This window comes from Haliotis asinina, chromosome 12 (genome assembly GCF_037392515.1).
Source record: "Haliotis asinina isolate JCU_RB_2024 chromosome 12, JCU_Hal_asi_v2, whole genome shotgun sequence".
NCBI lineage: Eukaryota > Metazoa > Mollusca > Gastropoda > Lepetellida > Haliotidae > Haliotis > Haliotis asinina.
In genome coordinates, this window is record NC_090291.1 from 14,468,033 (window position 1) to 14,490,005 (window position 21,973).

General features: G+C 40.4%; 1 protein-coding gene across 1 annotated transcript in view; it reads left to right on the forward strand.

The window, feature by feature from the left end:
* Nucleotides 1–20,176, forward strand: part of LOC137258953 (sodium- and chloride-dependent glycine transporter 1-like) — a 34,502-nt gene extending 14,326 nt beyond the window's left edge. Inside the window, exons 2-14 of the mRNA XM_067796649.1 lie at nt 195–393; nt 1,491–1,622; nt 2,603–2,960; nt 4,538–4,670; nt 5,720–5,854; nt 6,252–6,355; nt 8,017–8,141; nt 9,043–9,155; nt 9,669–9,800; nt 10,389–10,488; nt 10,827–10,927; nt 11,936–12,103; nt 14,097–20,176. Coding sequence (XP_067652750.1) covers nt 195–393; nt 1,491–1,622; nt 2,603–2,960; nt 4,538–4,670; nt 5,720–5,854; nt 6,252–6,355; nt 8,017–8,141; nt 9,043–9,155; nt 9,669–9,800; nt 10,389–10,488; nt 10,827–10,927; nt 11,936–12,103; nt 14,097–14,240 — 1,944 coding nt within the window. The 3' untranslated portion in view covers nt 14,241–20,176. The remainder of the gene's footprint in view (nt 1–194; nt 394–1,490; nt 1,623–2,602; nt 2,961–4,537; nt 4,671–5,719; nt 5,855–6,251; nt 6,356–8,016; nt 8,142–9,042; nt 9,156–9,668; nt 9,801–10,388; nt 10,489–10,826; nt 10,928–11,935; nt 12,104–14,096) is intronic.
* Nucleotides 20,177–21,973: the final 1,797 nt, after the last annotated feature.

A 21,973-nucleotide genomic window follows, 5' to 3' on the forward strand; every position in this document is an offset into this window, starting at 1 on the left:
TGGCTTAGCGGTAATAGCGTTCTCTCGTCTCACGAAAGTCCTCGGTTCGATTCCCCACATGGGTACAATGCCTAAAACCTGAAGTCCTCCACTGTGATATTGCTAAAACATTGCTAAAAGCGACGTAAAACTAAACTCACTCCCTTGAATCTTATGCGATTCACTGTCAACTGATATAACCCTATTCTCCTCAGATGCATTCCGAAGAAAAGGATGAGACGGCGACCTTCATTGCTGGAGACTTGGATCAGCTTGAACCGGAAAAGAAGGGTCAAGGTGAAGGCCGTGAACAATGGAGCCGGAAGATGGACTTCGTCTTGTCGCTGATCGGTTATGCTGTGGGTGTTGGCAACTTGTGGAGGTTTCCATACCTGTGTCTCAGGAATGGCGGGGGTAGGATTTGTTGTGTATTAAAGGAGACATATTGAATCACAACAATAAGATATATGTTGTATAGATCCAAACAAAGTTTCGAGTTATTTCAAAGTTTGAAAAGGTTGGAAATTTCGATTTTTTTCTCATGACTTAATTATTTTTCGTGTTATTTCTTAAGATTCATTCAAACAATCGATTTTTTAGTACTTACTCGTATTTTCACATAGTTTCATGTTTCTTTTTAAAAATCGACGTATAGCGTATTTTATTGCTACTGCAATTGCTGTATCGTTTTTTCAACCCATCCAATAATTCGAAATTGAAATTTGTTGGTCTTGGCTTCAATACTTTTGTCCTGATAATATTAACTGTTTCTGCGTATTCTACTAGTAGGTTTGAATGTTTTCACGTAATATCAAGACGCTGTAAAAATTTTGAAATTTCGAAAAAAATGATTAATCTAAGGAATGAGAAAATACTTGGAAAGGCCTCAGTTTGAGAGTGGGTTTTGTTAACGATATCTGGCACACGATCAAAGACTTAAATAGCAGAAATATCGAAAAAACATCGTCCTAAAAATGTGGAAAAAGTTCGGAAACAAAACTATTTATGCCTCAAATATGTAACATTAGGCTTTGGTAGACTGCCACCATTTGGCGTAACATACTGAAATATTACGTCAGCGTTAGTTTGTCGTACAGACCCTGAAGTATATATATCCAAGAAAGCCCACGCAAGTCTAAAAAAGTCTTCAGGAAAAAATGAAGAATGTCTCAGAGCTCCATTTCATTATATTATTTTTTTTCACTATGAACATTTTTTCAGTAAAATATGTTCATTTCAGAGACTAGTCTACGTCAGTTAGTCTACGTCAGCCTGTATGCCTATTAGTAGTGTGCACAGTGACATTCTGTATCCTAGGTTTGAATCCTTGGTTCGTCCTGTTCATGTTTTTACGTTTCAGCACCATATTCCTGCTCGTGTATTTGCCCAAATACGTAAACATCGGTGGCCGCATTTCTTCGATATTATTCCAAACCAAGGTGCCACAGCATCGTGTAGCTAGATACAGCACTAGAGCTAACCAACGATTCAGTGATAAACTATTTTTGCAGGTGCATTTCTCATTCCATTCTTCACATTCCTTCTGCTGGCCGGAATTCCCTTGTTTTACCTGGAGGTATGTCTGGGACAGTTCTCAGGTACAAGCTCGCTCTTCGTTTGGAAACTGTGCCCCCTGTTTAAAGGTAGTCTTTCAACCAGCGATGTTCCTTTAATATGCACAATACTGTGGTTAAAATGTTTTCTTGTTGGGTTCGATCCTCATTTACGAATATTCTGTGAAATTATTTCTCGTGTCACCCGTCGATATGGATGGAATATTAATAAATCACTGTTTATTTGTCGTACATCATGCTTGCCGTGTTTAAAGCAGCGTTAGCCTAAAGCCACTCACACACTTATGAATCGTGGTCCCTGCAATATGGTAGCAGCCAGGTCAATTGTGTGAGAACTGTTTTGCGCCGTATTTAGCAATATTCCAGCAATGACATTGGTAAAGGGCTTCACACATTGTACCTGCGTTGGGAATCGAACCTGGATCTTCCGTGTGACGACCAAACGCTTTACGCACATGGAACCGAAGATAATCTTTCCGGCTAGTCGTCTACGGCACACGCTTGTCAGAGATGGCAGTGTCTGAGATAATGCACGTCAGGATCGTTTTGTAAAGTCCTCTGACTTGGTTCATGGTATCCCGATGTATATCTGTGATGGGGTAGCCTGACGGTCCGGTCGTCATGACGTCTCGATGCTGGTTCCATGGAGGACAAGGAGCTAGCTTAACTTGCATTCGGTCTTGACCCGGTAAACATGGTTTAAGCATGATTTATGGTTTGCATATTCGACGTGTAGAGGGAGAGCCAAGTTGTTAAAGCATTCACCCGTCACGCCGAAGACCTGGGTTCGATTCCCCACATGGGTACAATGTGTGAAGTCCATTTCTGATAATATTGCTCAAATCGATACATGAATACCGATGCTCATGATTTCAATACCCAAATCAGTTTCAGATCGATGTCTTATATTCCTAACTTAATGTGTCTTCGATCAGAACATTTCATGAATGATGTAACTGAACTGAAGGGCTGAATATGCAAAGAGACAGTCACGGAACTTAACCCTCACCGGAACATATATCACCCTGGGTGTGCATGTTGTGTTACAGGTGTCGGGTACGGCATGGTGATTGTGTCTGGTATGGCCTGCATATACTACAACGCTGTTATCACTTGGGTCATCTACTATCTCGTCAACTCCTTCCAGTCGGAGCTACCCTGGAGCCGATGCGGCCATTGGTGGAACACACCAACATGTATAGATACCCGGATGACGGGGGCTTCACACAACGGCAGTGATCGACTAACGTTTAATACATCATTGTTGACGTCAAACTGTACCACCAACACTATATGCAACATGACAGAGAACCAGCAGCTTTATGGGTCGAACTACAGTCTTCTGAACAATTCCGTTTTCAATATTACTGAGGAGAAGGGGAAAACGGCAGCGGAAGAATTCTGGCAGTGAGTAGTATGCTACAGTGTCTGTAACGCAGACCCCTGAAGATCCGATGCTTGTTTTAGGAGGCGACTGTCGGGTCAGACTCGCTGACTTTGATGACACATGTTATTGTATCACAGTTGAGTAGATCGATGCTCAAGCTGTTGATCACTAGTTTGTTATTTACAGACCGCAGCCATACAGCTGGAACGTGGCTGAGAGCGGCGTAAAACTTTACTCTCTCGCTGTGATAAAGACATGACGAGAATGCTGTCAAAATGGAAACGGTTGATATACACAATTAATTCTAACATAAAATCTCCACAGGATGTTCTAAAGAGAAGCAAATGGAAACTTGGGTACCTTTTGGATGTTCCAAAAATTATTCGGTGTGCATGAACCAACGTTAGCCCGCCTGGGGTGCAAAGATTGTGGATTTGTCATGATGTCCCTGTTTGGTGTTAGGGGAATCGCTTACCCCAAGAATAACTCTCTCCTTTTTTATGCTGACACAACGCGAGATAAGTAGAAAAAGTATACAGACATTTAGAAATATGGGCGATAAGTGTGCCATACATCACCATGCTGATGTGTTCTTGGATACGCTTTTCTCAGAAAGTCATTTCAGAAACGGGATGCATTTGTGTCAGCTCACGATTTATCAATTTCTGATTCCATCACTATCCTTTTTATCCATTTTGTTTTTTATTTCTTTCGACAACTCTGTTCCGCTTTTGATACACCTGTGAAAACCATTTGTCCGATGCAGTTCCGTGTTTTAGCTCGTGCAATTTACACGTTCCTGTGTTTGTTAGGTAAACACTCAACTTACCTTTCTATATTTGACGGATCCAAGATACGGAAGCAAGATACGTTCACAGTGCCTCGACCTGGTGCTTTCAGCAAGACATGTACTTGATCATGACGCAGAGACAAATGCATTTGTTTCGACCAGAAGCATAGCATGGGCACGTCTGTCGTGAATATTCCTTTACGGAAGCGATCGTTATCTTCAGCATAGTGTAGTAATTCAGTTTGCAGCATTGCCATACGGTCGTGACGTAAGAGGCAACTAACGGGATCGGGTGGTCAGACTTGCTGACATGGTTGGCACATGTCATCGGTTCCCAATCGCGCAGATCGATGCTCATGTTGTTGGTCACTAGATTGTCTAGTCCAGACTCGATTATTTACAGACCGCCGCCATATAGCTGGAATATTGTTAACTGCGGCGTAAAAATATACTCACTCATACGGTCGTGATCATAGGAATATAGGCACCGATGCAGCACCAAATTTGGTCATAGTTAACGATTGTTTTCTTACGTGGTCTACATTGCCCACTCACCAAATTCGAGAAAACCTATGTTTAATCTCGACTGTAAGCATCTCGTCGTCGCATAAGTTAGTTCGTGTATCCGAATAGACAGATGTTCATGACGTCAATCACTGGATTGTCCGGTCCAGCTCGATTATTTCACACCGCCCTCAAATGGCTGGAATGTTGCAGAGTACGGCGCACAAGAAGCAAAAATAAGGTTAGGATACTTTAGACTGTGACTTCAGGCAACGCTAAATTCTTGTTATTTTTTCTGTATAGATACAACGTGTTGAGAAAGTCCTCCGGTTTTGAAGAACTCGGGAGTCTCCAGTGGCACTCTGCCCTGTGTCTGTTGGCCGCCTGGGTCCTCGTTGTGCTCTGTCTGTTCAGAGGGGTCAAGTCCCTCGGCAAGGTGAGACGAACTGCTTGGGTTGTGGAGGGATCGGTGAATATGGCATCCACGATATCTCCAGGGTATACGTTCCTACAAGTTTCCAGCATACCCTGGATGCATCTACGGCTCTATGATTTTTTCCTCACTTTGCTGGTTCTGTTTTCTCACAGTAGCCAATTAGCTAAGCCGCCGAGACAACCGGTCGCAGCGGTCGATATCGGTCGCAGCTTCAAAGGTTTGTTCGAAATGTATTTGTGGGAAATAATGCAGACGAAGTGGCAGGTCCAGAGTATATGTAAAAACTCCTTCTACCTCCTTTAGTTACCGACTTTAATCGGTTAGATAATTTTAGAACCGAAAGTGTGTTGTGATTGGTTCGCTCAACCTCATAGGGTAGACACCTGAGTGGATCAAAACCCAGCCAAGGGAGGTAATAAATTCATCGGCCCGAGCTGTAGATGCGTCATTGGTGCAGTGGAGATTTAATTTATCAGAGAGTATGACCTGGAGATATCGGGGATGCAAATATGGACGAGAACGTATGTTTGAGAGGATTGTGAGCGAGGGTGTGTGTTTGGGAGGACCAGTGAGGGAGGGAGGGGTGTTTGTGTCTGGGGATTGAATGAGTGAATGAGTGCGTGTGTGAGAGAGAGAGAGCGACTGCGTCAGTCTGGAATGAGTGATTAGATTAGAGAGCAAGAGAGTGGATTAGAACTTTGTTAGTGACGACATCCTAATGATCCGCTACACTCACATACGACAAACACATTTTTTAGAACAAAATGATTTAGCTAACCCAGTGCAAACTGACACACCCATATATGCCCCAGTAACAGTTGAAAAGGTCAATCTTCTTAGTAGAGAATTCTTTCGTCATTACTCCAGAGAATAATACATTGTTCTGTGTAGATTAAAAAACCAGACTTTGATCATTTATTGTTATCATTCATCGATCATGTACCAAGACCTGTTCCTGTGTAGACAAAACGTCTTCATGATGTCATTAAATCATCTTCAAGTTATACCCAAACGAGTCGTCCACTGGAGCGTTCGTATACGTATTTCAGGTCGTGTACATCACTGCGCTCCTGCCGTATGCTTTGCTGACGATATTCCTAATCCGAGGTGCCGTTTTACCAGGAGCCCTCGACGGCATCAGGTTCTACGTCACACCCGACTTCTCCAAGTTAAAGAACTTTAGTGTAAGTGTGCAGTTAGCGTCTTCAGCAAAGCATGAATTTCTTAATCCTGACTGTTGCAACGGAACGGTGGCTTTATGTTGACAGTGATGAAATTACTCCGCTCAATTAACGTGTTCCACTCCTCACATTACAAGCAATACAATTTGCTGTGTTACATGATGTAGTAGAAACCGACCCACAAGAGATTGAGTCGATTGCTCAACCTGTTTCGTTGTGACCTGTTGGCATGTCAGAATAATACACAGAGGTCTGTGATTGTTGGACAATGACCAGACGAACGTTCAGTGACGGTCATGCACATTTAAGTCTGTTTAGGCAATTTAATTTTTTAGACAAAATTGTTGAGGTGAAAGATGTCGCTTTTGCGCTTTTTTGAAATAGTGTTTACTCGCTTCAGGTGTGGATTGAGGCATGCATTCAGGTGTTCTACTCTCTTGGTCCTGCTTGGGGAGGTCTCATCACGATGTCAAGTTTCAACAAGTTCGATAACAACTGCTTCAGGTGAACATATATACCCTTCAAAAAAGTAGAGGAACCTGAACTTTGAAGTGTGTTAAAAAGAACACCCATTGAGGAACGTTACAATGACATTTATCTTGTGCATGCGGCATCATTTCACTTTATTTCCCGACGCAAACACATTGCATAGGAAGCATGAGCACAACGTGTGATTCTCCTACACGTGAATGGAGCATGTCGGTAAATCACTGTAGACGATTGTATCCGGTAATTTTCTTGCATCTGTGCATGGTCAGGGTTTTCAGGGTCATAACACACACTACTGACTGAAAATTGTAAACCTGATTTTTAAAAAATTTAATTTAATAAGGGGAATGACTGAACGAAACAGCTTTGCTTTGAATGAAATCCATGTGGTGATGCATTCTCAAAACATCCATTATTATTGTGTCAACATTGATTCAATCCCATATATCTCCCAATTTCTATGTACAATCGTACATAGAAAGTACAGTTCCCCTAGTAAAGTACCGTTTTGATGGGTCATTATGGGTGTACGCCGCGTTGGCCAATATCCTGACAATATCGCGGCGTGGAACGCAAGAAGTGGGTTTCTACCCATGTGGGGAATCGAACCCGTGTCTCTATTGGACGAACGAGCGAACGCTTTTACCTATAAACCTATTAACCTTCGCCCTGCCCTTTGAGAGAATGATCAAGATCTTTAAATGATTTATGATATATTTCTACAATATCGGTGACGTTATTAATAGGCAGTATTGACATATATCTTTCCGTCTCGCGTAAACACGTATTGACGTTTGTCGTTCAGTCCTCAGCAAGTACTTCCGTATGTCCTGTCCTCAGCCAGTATGGATGGATTTATATCCTTTTGTTCCAGTTAAGTATGTACTGATATGTATCCTTCTGCCCTGGGTAAACTAGACTTGATACTAATATTTTTCCAGATTTTTCCCTTCGGTAACCAGTCAACAGGGAGTGATCGCTCAGTCCCTCGACATCAAGAACTTATGTATATACCTTTCATGGAACCTCATTAAACAAGTATTCTTACCCTTCGGTGCTCAGTTAACAAGTTTTGATGTATATCCTTCGGGTCTCAGTAAAAGGTATTGCTATATACCACCACACAGTTCTCTGTAAGAAAGAACCCATCGTTATTTCCTTGTTATCAATAAGCAACTTCTAAAATACATCCTTCGTGCAATGTATGTGATTCATCCTAAGTTAAAGAAAGAAGTAGTACCTTAACATTTCTGATACGTTACGTTTACTTTCATTAAATTGTGGTTATATGTTTGACCATTTATATTGTATTGTTTCATGAATGAAAATATTAGGGACATTTCAGTATAGTTACTAACGCCGTTATCCATCCCATAGAACATTCTCTTCTTTAGTGTTTAATATCATTTTCAACAACATAACCTAAAATACGTTAATATTGTTTGCCTCCATTAAGTTTTGATGTATCCATCTTCCATCAGGACATGAGTTCTGATGTACATTATACAACGGTTGTATCGAAGGGGCAGCTAATCTCAATTCGTTATAGCCGAAGTTGGTTGGGCGGATGTCGACTATGATATAAAGTGAGTGGCAGGGCAAATAACTCCAGTTCGTTACATCCGTCAGTTTGTTATATACGCTAGTTCGTTTTAAACGGTATGTCCTGCTTTCAGGGATGCCGTTATTGCCACACTGGCGGACGGTATGACCAGTTTTTACGGCGGATTTGTCATCTTTGCAGTGATCGGATACATGGCGAAAGAATCCAATCTACCTATCACTGAAGTTGCAACACAAGGTAAGCAAGAGATTTATCGTAGGTGGAGACATTCGGGATACATGGTAGAGGCTGCGCGTTATAATCAAGTAGTAAATAGAGCAACATTGGCGACGAAAAGTCCATTAACAGGGTAAATTCTATAAATTCTTTAGACGATATTCATGATGATGATGATGAGTGAGTTTAGTTTTACCCCGCACTCAGCAATATTCCAGCTATATGGCGGCGGTCTGTAAATATTCCAGTCTGGACCAGACAATCCAGTGATCAACAACATGAGCATCGATCTGCGCGATTGGGAACCGATGACATGCGTCACCCACGTCAACGAGTCTGACCACCCGATCCCGTTAGTCGCCTCTAACGACAAGCATAGTAGCTTTTTATGGCAAGCATGGGTTGCTGAAGGCATATTCTACCCCGGTACCTTCACGGGTCTGATGATGTTGATGATCATGATGATGATCATGCTGATGATGATAGTGATGGTCTTTCTTTAATATATGTCTTGTCTTCGAAAGTACCTGCTGGATGATGATGATGATGATGATGATGATAATGATGATGCTGTTGTCTCATAACATGTTTATTTTGCGCTGTTCGTTTGAGACACAACCCGTGAAGGTGAGAATATTGACCTTCAGTAACCCATGCTTGTCGTAAGAGGTAACTACAGAGATCGGGTTGTCAGGCTAGCAGCCTTGGTTGACATAAGTCATCGGTTCCCATTGGTCAGTCGATTGTCTGATCCAGACTCGATTATGTACGGACCGCTGCTTTACAGCTAGAATATTGGTGAGACACAAGAAGCATACAGTTGATTTATGCGTGCCCGCTGGTAATTTCATATTAGTCATAGCGACATGTATTTACAATGTACAAACATCATCAGCATAGTATGGATGTCTTATCTCCACAGGTCCAGGCCTTGCCATGGTAGCTTACCCAGAAGCCATTACACGACTTCCGCTTCCGCAAATATGGGCAGTGTTGTTTTTCTTCATGCTTCTTCTCCTCGGACTGGACAGTCAGGTCAGAAACGTTACGTTTTGCTTTGTTAAATTTTAGCCTTACGCCACGCGTAAATATTCGATCTGTATTAGACTTATGTTCGACTTCTGAAAAAATCGAGGGAAGAGGGGATCACTTACTGACATCATTATTATCGATCCACGCAAATGCGATACGATCCCACCAACCTAGTGAATGAGTCCGAACATTTGATCGGGTTTGTCGATATTTGCAAATCTGTTAAATCTTGCTCCGGTTATCCTATTCTTTATTTAGTAATGTATGCTTCGTTTGAGTCAAACTTCGGATAACTCGAACCTTTTCCTATTGGTCCCTTTAACTTCGACATAATATTGGACGATATTATGTTGGTCACTCTTCGCCGGAACACAGTCATATATTTTTTTCAAACGTCCTTAGGGTATTCCTTCCCACGATCCATTCCATCCCTCCCTCCTTCTTTAATAGTCACTTTTCGTTTAACACCTACCAATTAACCATATTTAACAATATGTTTTATATTATTTTGTACAGTTTGGGATGTTCGAGACACTTGTTAGCGGCATTTTAGACGCTTTTCCTAACAAGCTGAGGAAGAAGAGGCTACTTGTAACATCCTCCTTGGCAGCAATAAGCTACTTAGTAGCCCTTCCTATTGCTACAAATGTAAGTTCACGTAATTCGTTTACAACTGAAAGATAGATCAAGGTAGATCAAGATAGATCAAGATAACCTTGATGCCAAACGTTTAAATGTTGTCTCTAGGCCCCTCAACCGTCAGCACTTTGACTGGCTGTAGTTGACCTTCGATCCGGTTGTCAGCCTTATCTGTCTCGTCAGTAATATTCGTGAACAATCTGTGAACATCATATTTAATAAAGGTTATTTTAATTTCCAATTTGAGGAATATGAACACAAAGCCGTATTTCCGACAATGAACTGAAACGATCCGTGATTTCAGAAATGTTCTTTTCTTTAGCTTAGTCTGATTTTGTTTTTACTCTTGCTTAATGTGATGAATGAAATTAGACGTAAATGTCAGCGAGGGTGTTGTCTAATTTGAAGACTTCTCGATCACAGTCTACATCACAGTCTCTTCCCTGTAGTTTTGATAAGGCGATCTCTGAACTCATTCTATAGTGAACAGAGCTGGGATAGAGTTAATGAATTGTGTAAAATATAAAGGTCACTTTTTTACAACGTTTTTGCATAACGTTAATACTGACGGACAAAACTGTCCACATTTTGTTGCAGGGTGGAATTTATGTCTTCCAACTGTTAGACTGGTTCGTTGCAGCATTCTGTGTTCTTCTGACATCATTCTTAGAGTGCATAATTATTGGCTGGATATATGGTATGTATTCACTGGAGAACATCGTGCTTTGTACATAGCTGTGTTCAATCCATGTTTCACTGTTATAAATCGGCCAATGTATATCTTAGCTCTTATGAGATAGTTTTATTTGGATGGTGATGTTTAACACCGCAGAGTCATTTTGCAGCTATATGTCGGCTGTCTTAAAATAGTTGAGTCTGGACCAGCCAATCCAGTGATGGATCTCATGAGCATCGATCTACGCAACCAAATAAGCGAGCCTACGAATCCGACCAACCCAAGCATAGGTTGCTGAAGACTTATTGTGTTATCAGTCTCGCATAGGTCTTCTCAAATTAAAACTTTTTTGGTTGCAGGTGTTGAGAGATTTGGCAGAGACATCGAAATGATGCTTGGGAGACCCCCATCATTACCCATGAAACTGTGCTGGTGTTTTGTTACTCCATTACTTATGTTGGTAAGTGCACGTTTTTAAGTATGGTTGCAAAATATCTAGCTGAAATGGTTAGTTTGTTTTTACGTAACTTCACCAATTTTCAACAATACCACGGATGGGGAACCAGAGGTGGGTTTACAATATGTGACCAAATGTTCACTTGAACCCAGGTCTTCACTGTTACAGCGTTTTATGATTTAATTTGGACCAAATGCTTTTAATGATAAAAGCAATGCAAATATGCCATAACTTTAAAATGTCATTACATCTGTCTAGCCGTTATGTCGATTGTGTGCAGCGATATCAACTATATTTTCCTCGTAAGAGTAATTGCCATAAACAAACATCAACATTATTCCTGAATACGATGACTTCAATTCATATATTTCCTGATCTGGTTCACCAGATTATATGAATAGGTTTAAATATTAATTCTTATTTTCAAGTAAATAAGATAATTATTATTTACGTCAGTTATCGTAAGGATAAGAAATCCGAAACAACTCGGTGCGCCTAGTGGATGCAAAAGTTGTTTACTCCCCGGGGAGTTGAGATTGATAATACGATGTGACTTTGAGATTGACATCCAATGATGGAAGGGAAAATCACCAGCGCCTTGAGCATGTGCTGGTTGTGTGGATCAACACACTATATAAATATAGGATTCATTATTGATATAGATACATTATTGATATAGATACATTATTGATATAGATACATTATAGATATAGATACATTATTGATATAGATACATTATTGATATAGATACATTATTGATATAGATACATTATTTACATTATAGAAATGCTTATTTACTACTTATTTAAACCTCCTGAAGGCATGAACGTACCTACACAGGTATACGTTACTATTAGGATAGGTTTTTCCTCACACCAAAGGCCCTGGTTTTGATTGTTCATTTGAAACGCATTTCTTTTACCAGCGCATTAGTGTAAGTCAACCAATGGCGGACAACCAACCCCTCACGATCTTTGTAAGCTAGTATCATCATGTTCTCTCCTTTGACAGGTGGCGCTCATCTTCACAATCTACACCTACAAGATGCCTACCTACGATGGCTATATCTACCCAGTATATGCCAGGGGTATTGGGTTCGTCATTTCCGTACTTCCGGTCATTCCCATTCCGGTGTTCATGGTCTGGGAGCTGTGCAAGACTGAAGGGTCATTTATACAGGTACAAACTGCAAACATATCATCAAAGCAGACCTCCAAAACGAAACACTACATGTATATAGATCCGATACGCTATTATTGAAAAAAAATAAATGAATAGAATCTGGAGTGCATGTTGTTAAAACTTCATGTATTTCTCTGAAACCTTATCTTTTGCGGATAAGAAAAATGAAACGATTCGACCCATAGAACCCAACAGTAACCGTGCTGTTGATTCCTGGATTGTCTGGTCCAGATTTGATTATTTACGGACAGCCACCGTGCATCTGTAAAGAAACAACAAACAAACACATATCAATTTACCAACAGAGACAACATATGACAATCCTGAATCATAGCAAATATATAAAAACGTTTGACCCATCATCAATTCACACTTTATGGCAAGTAATCCACCATCACAGGCTACATATGACAGCTGGATTAACGCTTAATTTTATGTTGTTTAGCCGAAAGGTAATGACACGAGACGGCCATAAACTATAGCAACTAATGTCATATCTTCCTACGTAACGAAAATATGACAGGAGTAACCTCTGTGGGAAAAGAATGGTAGAGTATCAGCAATGTACACTTCATGGCCAGTATTATGACCATTCCGTACCATCCCTTACCATCCCATACCATCCCTTACCATCTCATACCATCCCATAAGATCCCTTACCATCCCATACCATCCCTTACCATCCCATACCATCCCTTACCATCCTGTAAGATTACTTACCATCCCATACCATCCACATACCGTGCCTTACCATCCCATACCATCCCATACCATCCCTTACCATCCCATACCATCCCACACCATCCATATACCATCCCTTACCATCCCTTATCATCCCATACCATCCCTCACCATCCCATACCATCCCCACGTAGTGCTTAACCGTTCACATTAAATATTACGGGAAGGTATATGTTAACACAGAGCTATAACGTTCTGGGATCTGCCAATTTCCACTGAGCCTCTTGTTCGCGCGTACTGTGGTAATGGGGTAACGATTCTTCGCTTGGTCAGTCTGTGAGGCTTATTTCTCAAGTCTCCAGGGGCAATAGGGTAGAATAATGGTTAACGCGTTCGCTTGTAACGCCGAGGACCCGGGGTAGATTCTCCAGATGGATACAGAGTGCGAAGCTCTTTCCTGCTCCCCCTCCCCAACCGTTGGAGTGCGGCTAGGAGTGGCATAAAAATGAATGCATCCCATCCCCTAGTCATGATATGCTTAGTATTTTTTTTACTAAAAGCGATGGCAAATGTTTCCTTGGTCAGGTTCCTCGTGTCTTTTAACGGATAATGATAGACTGGACCTATTCGCTGCATTTCATGAATTCGATTCTCATGCTATTGATCACTGGATTGTCTTGTCAAGACAGTTATTTACAGACATATATACTACCCACAAAAACATTAGGCTTACTAGTGAAAATGTACCAACTTACTTCAGTCAACTGGTCTGAACTAGATTAGTGATGTCTTGTTAAACGATTTAAGAACGTTTGAAGTAATATTTTGATGAAATCAATAAATAATGAAACTCGCTGCAAATTGACAAATTATTGACAGAACTTTGCATCAAAACGCAGCTGTTCACATGCTTGATATTTGCACACTCTTGATATTTGCACATGCTTGATATTTGCACATGCTTCTCAACTATTCCATTCATAGTCTATGTCCAGTTCATCTGCATAAGGTTTACAGTTGGTTCTCACAAGATAGTTTAGAAATGCATCTCCGATGTAAATATATATGGTGTATAGTGAGTGCTTGAATCTAAACTTTGCTTTAGGTGAATCTAAACTTTTGATGGGTGGTAATAGTTGGAACATTGCTGAATACTGTTTCGTAAAACTAAGTCGAACTCACTCGAATACAACGAACGAAGCCATGCAGGCAAATGTGTTATATGTATGTATCTCTACAGAGTGAATATAAATTAACCTGGTCAATGTGGTTACATTAACACATTCCTTCATTTTCTGTGTCTGTTCAGAGGCTGAAGAACACCCTCCGTCCAGGACCCGACTGGGGCCCAGCAAGGAAGGAACACATGGACGAATACCGTCGAAGAGCAGGGGAATACAAAGCCATTCCTCTCACAACCCGGGTAGTCAATACGTTTTCAAGGAGTGTTTGATGTTGTGACTGGTAGCGTGCAAGGTTGTGTGTTGCGGCCCCATGTTTTATGCTCAGATCCATGACAATCTCATTAGAATCAGATCGTTTACTCCGTTTTTTACAATTCTGCCTCCCGATTTGAGGACTCATTCAAGGGGTATGTAAACTTGGTATTAATTAGGTCTTCTGTTTGATATGACTGGTACCAGGATTCAGACCATAGGCTGATTTTGTATCTCTAAACCGAATCCAAAGACTTAATTAAATTGTGTATTGTTATATGTTTGCCTGCTATTAACTCGCGTTTAGCAATTAACCTGCTATAAGGCCGCGGTCTGTAAATGATTGTATCTGGACCAGGCAATCAGTGGTGTCCAAATGGGATGACCGCAGTGACCGTTACCATTCAACGAGACTGACCACACGATCACGTTAGTCATTCCTCACGGCAAACGTGGACTGATAAAAACTCCTAACTTATATTCACTATTACAAAAAGATACTAAGTTATCAATCCTGTTTGAAAGAGACCAAGTTTGCACATATACACAAATAGAGAACTGCTGTATCCCATGTTTCGTTTGGTGGATTGAAGTTTGCTCGGGTTCATCTGGTTCTACCCTCTGTGGATGTATCCTCAGATCAAGAAGTAGACAAGACTCTTATCGCAGTAAAAGGTTGAAGACTGATATTAATGACATTGTACACATAAGAGCCTGTAAGTCTCGGAGACGCTACTTCCCTTACCAAGCAGGTTCCCTTCTCCCTTTGCTCGCATCAACTCGCGATATGCGAGACGGGGCCCGGCTTAATTCCGGTACATTTCCGGTGACAAGCGTTTTAACAAGGACCAGTTCTGGTTTCGAATTGCGCAACCGCGAAATAAGACTTGACTAGATCGAACCAAGTGTACAAAGATGCTTGGCTGTCACAGCTGTTGACAGTCGTTATATCTGGGTAATTTTGGGATGGTTTTATCGGAAATTCGTTAATGCTGCAAGGATCATAGGTTTACTCTCACCTGACAACCATGAGCCATTCAAAAAGTTATGAAAAGATTGTCACCGGAAGTGCTTAGGTCTCGCGAAGTGCTGTGAACTACTTACAGGCCCTAGCTTTTGTTACCCGTGACATTCTGCTGCATTCAGGTGTGTTGTGTCAGATGGTTTGAAATTCACCGAACATAAATGCAATACCTCGCTGAGTACTTGGAGATCATGTTTCCGATCCACACAGTATTAGCGATGTTCAAATGTCTACATGTTCAGAGATCTTTAAAATCGCCGTTTCATTTGTGGAATCTTCTTCTGTTAAAGGTACATTTATTCTACCATTGAATATGTATGAATATTTCGAGTGTGAATATGTCCATTTAAGTGTGTTGTTGTTGTTGTTTTTTTTACCAAAGACTTTCCTCCATGAAATACGGAAAAATGTATTTTGATAAGGTGACCTGACTCGAAATCAAGAGTTTGAAATACCGTTGAATATGTATGAATATTTCGAGCATGAATTTGAAAGTTCAAGCGTGTAACAGCACTTCGTATTTCAATCTCAACTCCCGGGGGAGTATTCAACTCTTGCTGCCACTTTGCGCTCCGAGTTACCAAAGTGTTTCCTCAAACACATCATAAAAATCACTGAAAATCATGTTTTGATAAGGTGACCTGACTCAAAATGAAGAGCCTTGGAACATCCCAGCTCCCGTGTCAAATCAGATCTGAAGTTAAATTATTGATCTCGAATGTCAGTTTTTGCCCTTTATTTTTCTGAAATTGTTAATTAATAGAAGGCTGGCGTTTGGAATAACGTTGGATATGTATGAGCAATGTCACATTAATTATGTATTTACCATTAGGGATATCTTTGAACTTCATTTCTTCCTGTGTGTCTTTTGTTAAGTTTTCACCAATTTTACTAAAGCCACAAGACGGTTTTGAAGCATTGTATGAATGATCTTGGCAGTGATGTCTTCCATGCTATAAACATATCCGCCATTATTTCCTATTACTTACAATATTTCTTGTTATATTTGTTTATGTTCAGCACTCACAAGTTATCCTGGAATTTGTTTCGAAATTATGACAAACGCTATTCTACTGCTTCTCACAGACAAACGTGTTTGTCTTGAATCGTAAAATGTAAAATGTGTTGGGGTTTTCAAGAATCCGTTGCACTCCAGCTCATTTTGATATATGAAAATGAACTTCATTCCTCCTCATTTTGATCGATACAAAACGGGTCTTTTGTTGGTCTAACTTATTTTCTTTTGGAACTGTTTTACTTTGAATTGTATGCATCTTTTTGTATATGTGAATGTGCTTTACTCCGAAAAGCCAAGAGGCTATGCATATTTGGTTTCTTTGAGAATGATACGAAGCACCTCATATAGCATACCGAATCATGATTATAAAAAGTAGCAAATGTGCCAGTGTGCAAAGGGAATTAATTTGAGACTCGTGAAGAAAAATACACTTTCGCGTTTTTGGAGTAATAACATAGCTACCTATTTGAATGGAGAAAATTGTTTCAAAAAGTCTATTTGCTACAGGTTTTCGTTAAGCATGTTTATGTCATTCGACCTATGGACTACTGCATTTTTCACAAATTGAATGAAAACGCGTTTCCAAAAGTGCCAAAAGCGAATGGCTATTTCTTCTTGACACGTCTTTGTAAGACTCGTCCAGGTTCTATGCCACATCCATGCTGTATGACACATGCAGGCTGTATGCCACATCCAGGCACATCCAGGGTGTATGACACGTCCAGGCTGTATGACACATCCATACTGTATGACACGTCCAAGGAGCTTCTCAAGTTGCACATGATGTAAACTGAAATTCCGTTAATCGGAAAGTTCCTCCTTCAGAACATGTTTCTGAAAGTCTTTTTTTGTGTGTAGAATAATGCATACATGATAATATATTTCACATCAATACGTATTTACAAATCTCTGTTCATACAATGGATATGTACTGAATAGCAAAAGAAACGCAACTCTGTTTTGTCATGTTTTCTAATAGAAGACAAGAACATGAACTCCTACTTTTGTTTTTTTACCAATGTCCAACAGTGATAACGACGGTTAAATAAACTGTACAATCGTCTTTCTGACTGTCTTCAGTAACAAAATTAAGGAGAGACGACCAGTTCATGTGTAAACAGTATCTTTAAACACTTTAAAAGTGTAGAACAGTTTACTGAAGTAAGTGGCTACATGTACACCAAGTCTAAACTTTTGATGGGCAGTATAGATTATGGAGAGATGACCAAAAGATGATGAGAACTCGATATTGCTGAATGTAGAGTAAGGAATATGGTTTGTAGTTTCATAGTGTTTAGATTTCTCCATTACTACCTGCTTTAAATTTGGAACTTGTTTTCTTATTTTCTATGTTTATATTGCATATTACAGAAGACGTGTTACGTTTAAAAAGTATGTTTTTCCCTTTAAATTCAGACTATTACTTAAGGTTATTACTTCAGGTCAAACTCTTACGCGAGAGTCTTGGAACATAAAGAACATGCCCATGGTTCTATAGTGCTTTCATGAATTATTCTAATGATAGCCCCTACAACATTTAATGGATTGCCTGTGTTTTATTGCCCATAACTGCTTTTGTTTTGTTGATACTCCATACCAAAAAGTGCTGCTGCGTATACTAAAAAAATGATTTAACCAGTAAATTGGAAAATCAGAAAGGCACGTGGCTCATAACACGACACCGTCCAATTAGGATCAAGTCTTAAATTCACTTCTATTGAATTTTCTAACCAGAAACTGGCCAGTAAAATGGGCATCATTCGTCCGATACTTCCCTTTAGACTCACTTTGAAAAACTTAATATATGTTATGTGTATATTTGGTTACATCGAAGATTGATTTCTTTACTAACCAGGGGTAGCCGACTGCAAACCTATTGCAGATGAATTGCACGAGGATCATGTATGCATCAAATCGCTGAAAAGCATATGCAGATGTCATAGACAGCTGAGGTTTGGTGCAAAGTTTTGTTAAGATATCGACTAGTTTCACTGACTTCTATCATTTGTGGGACTCACGACAATCATTACCGATGTAAGAATTTGTTTTTCATAATCAGTTCCAGTGTAAACAATACCTTTAGACGAAAAAGAATATCTTGCAAAATGTAGGTTAGATCAGGTTCATGACGAACGTGGCTATACTTACACTAGTGAGTCTAAAGGTATAATTGGAAGTATCTCTACATCCATCCATGACTCCAGTGTTGACCTGCACGCTGCAATTGATGGTTAGTGTTTGTAAACCAAGAATACTACTCTTCAGTAATTATTCTGGGTGGTAGCATATTTTATCTGATAACACCGAAAGTGTTATTGGTCAGTATTAAAATGCGTGTACAAACGGAAATTTAAAAATATATGTAAGTGTCAATGTTGTTCTGTAGACGGGTATGGTATCCGGATACATCGAATTTTATACCATAAAATGACGTTTGTACGTAGTGTTGGTGTAATGTTTCAAATGTTATTCTGTAAATTGTCAGATTAATGTGAAAGGATGACCAACAGATACTACTCAAAAGAAATCGAACGACACTCCTATTCTTTCGTTTTACTGCTTGACAAGTATTAGATGAACCAGCGCAGTGAACGCGTTCGTGACATGCAGGCGGGGCAAGTAATCTGGACGAATACACTTGATTGCTACAGGTAGATTGACGATTAAGGACGTGCAATACATGCTGACAGTAGCTTGAAATCAATATCACTACTGTTTGAAACGTGTCTTGTAGAGAGATTTAGTTTGGCAAAAGAACAATCATCACACGATTCTCACGAGGCAACTGAATTAGACGACAGACTGTTTCCCTCTTGTTTCAAATAAAATGTTCTAGAGGCGTTCCCATATGTGCAAGCTGGGGTCATTTGCCAGGTCGTGGCACAGCTTATACTTGTCAAGCAGTAATATGGAAACATTGTCACGTAACAGGAACTTTCTTTTCAGGAATCTGACAAATATGACTATAGTGAAGTGAAAGAGTTGGTTGTAACTTCTTTACCGTGTCAGAAATTCAGTAACTCCTGCTTGCCTTAAGAGGCGCCTAACAGGATCGGCTGGTCAGACTCGATGACACTACCCAGAATTACCCCCCTTGGGCGTGCCAGAATGCTATCACTGTGTGTAGGACTCATCACAGAATAGCATTGAGTATCATTCTAGGTGTTGTGCAGTGCATCTGTGACTTCAGACAACTGACATGACGTGATAGTAATTATTACATTCGCAATGAAAATGTTAATCCACTAACAACTGATCCATAAACATGTTCTGGAACGTTTTGATGTCGTCAGAGGCAACTAACGAGATCGGGTGGTCAGATGATGTTAATGCATGTCATCGTATCCTGGTGTAGATCAATGCTCATGCATGATGTCAGTCACTGGATTGTCTGTACCAGAAGAAATAATTTCAGACTCACTGTCGTTTAACTGCAATACTGCTGAAGATGGATTTAATCACACATATTCAGGCTTACCCTCTACACGTATGTGTTGCCTACTGGCAGAGAGTTTGTTGCATTAATACCTGGTAACTCGAACTTCACGTCTAAGTCGACGAAGCAAAACCGTCAAAAGAACCGTCAAAAGATTATTCTTTACAGGGATTTATCAAATATCAAGCATGATTCGTGTCTACGGCATTTGAATTAATTTCGGATTATTTGAAGCGTTCTAACATTGTCTTTATTTAGCATCAAGCTTGTCTGGCTTGACAGTTGTGTCAAATATTAATGTTTTAGTGTTTACATATTAATGTTCAATACCTCCCTCCCCCATGCCTTTGGGACCTTGATGATTGTGACGTTAAGCAACAGTTTTAAACGGTTATTGCTAAAAGGTCAATAACCTCATCTACAATAATATGGTAAATTATCAAAAAAGTTAGAATAAATAAAGCGTCCAAATATGTTTTGTGTCGATATTTGGTTGTGGTTCTGGTGTAAACTAGTGGAGGAAACAGCCGTGCAAAGGAGAGATACAATAGTGATAATGTCTTTTATCATGTGCATTTCTTCATGCACAATACATGCTTGAAGAGCAAAAACAACCCAAGCTACATGTGTTAGGTGTTTGAGCACATGCCTTATCCCACCAGGCACCCAGTTTCTGCTAGCTGGACAGATACAGTTTTGAACAAACTCACTGGGTGAGACTACATATCTTATGTGCTTCGTTGTGAGACACTCAAAAGTTGCCAAACATAGTATAGTCACTCATCAACGAAACGAAGTCTCCGCTCTCAACGTTGCATATCTTCACATGACTATGACATGAACTCTATGCACAGGATCAAGTATACGCTTGGATGGCATGACACAACGAAACGCTTGCACTCCCAGTATGCATATGAAAGACGAAAATTATTTGTTGTTTAAACCCCCAGTCCTCGATATTTCTGCAACGGACAGTACATACTCCAGTCTAAATCAGGCAAGCCAGTCATTAAGAGTATGATCATCTATCGTTGGAATTGAGCTGAGATGACATATGCTCATCAAATAAGCGAGTCTTTTCGTTAGTCGCCGGTTAGGGTGCTGAGAATCAGTTCTAACGCGGATCATCACGGATGAGAGATAAAAACGCTCTCATTAAAACAAGCCTCTTTTAGTGATATCTACCAACATTAAAGAGGTGGACACTAAAATATGTATTGCCTACGTAGGGAATCAAACTGATATCTTTGGTGGAACTTGCGAACGTTTTAACATGACTACCCATCCAGCCCCATATGGAGATAGGGTAGCCAAGTGTTTGAAGCGTTCGCTTTGCACGCCCAGGATCCAGGTTTGAATCCCTCCCTACATGGGTACAATGTGTGAAAACCATTTCTAGTGTCCTCAAACTTCAGCAACCTATGCTTGTCGTAAGAGGAGACTAACGGGATCGGGTGGTCAGGCTCACTGGATTGAATGACACATGTCACCGGTTCCCAATTACGCAGACTCGATTATTTACAGACCGCCGCCATATAGCTGGAATATTGCTGATTGCGACGTAAAACTAAACTCACTCACTGACTCCAGTCACAGTAAAGAGTGCATCAGCGGCGTTTGAGGTTACTATTATGACAAGCAACGGACTGGGAAAAAGAGCGCCTTTGTACATCTGTATCAAAATACGACTGATATTGTTGTAACTTTCCATCACATTTCTACGTAAGACGATCTGGCATGGCAGTTAACACAGTTTCTATGTAGTTCAGTAGGATCGGTTCATCATACGAGGGTCCAACAAACCGCCGCATTGTCTGAATATTTACTGGGTCACGACAGTTCCACTCGCCTCCCTGGATTAAAAAGCCCGCGTTGCCGTGTACGTGCTGACAAACACGCTATGATATTTTATGGCCCATTTGATAACTATTAGGTGCATTGTTCTTATCCTTGCAACCGCACTCTTGACGTGTGCAGCAAGCACCTATTTGAAGAACTAAGTTGCACAGATGACATGGGATATTGCGAAGCGTTAGTCTGTGAGTGAGTAAGGCTGGGTTTACACCGTTTTAGCAATATTCGAGGATTATGACTGGTCATCAGAAATGGGCCGCACATATTGTACCTCCGAGTGATAACCTTGGAGCATGGTGACCTCAACTCCTTGAAGTAAGCGATTCTGGTGTCCCCGCCCTTATATATTTGGAATATTGCTAAGAGCGTTGTACAAATAGATTCATTCACTCACGAAGTGAGCGAAAATTGTGGTGGT